General features: G+C 56.8%; 1 protein-coding gene across 1 annotated transcript in view; it reads right to left on the minus strand.

Moving 5' to 3' along the window:
• The window catches only part of LOC102036822 (aldehyde dehydrogenase family 3 member A2-like), a 3,607-nt gene continuing 3,373 nt past the window's right edge, over positions 1 to 234 (minus strand). The window contains exons 10-11 of the mRNA XM_005424480.1: positions 160 to 228; positions 1 to 18 (exon numbers count right to left, since the gene is read on the minus strand). Of these exons, the coding sequence (XP_005424537.1) occupies positions 1 to 18; positions 160 to 228 (87 nt within the window). The remainder of the gene's footprint in view (positions 19 to 159; positions 229 to 234) is intronic.

A 234-nucleotide genomic window follows, 5' to 3' on the forward strand; every position in this document is an offset into this window, starting at 1 on the left:
TCAATGGGGGCACAACACCTGGAAAGACACAGAAACAAGGATGAGCCCTCCAAGGAGGGAGCAGAGCTCAAAGGAATAGGGTGATGAAGGGTTAGGAGGGGCTCAGGGGACAGAACTGGGAGCACACACCCACAGGGGACAGCAGAGACCCAAACTCACCTTTGCCAGCATGGCTTTCACAGCCGCCAGCAGGGCCGAGATGAACTGTCCCACCCTGCTCCTGTTACACTGCTT

The sequence above is a fragment of the Geospiza fortis genome, unplaced genomic scaffold (genome assembly GCF_000277835.1).
Source record: "Geospiza fortis unplaced genomic scaffold, GeoFor_1.0 scaffold538, whole genome shotgun sequence".
Classification (NCBI taxonomy): Eukaryota; Metazoa; Chordata; class Aves; order Passeriformes; family Thraupidae; genus Geospiza; species Geospiza fortis.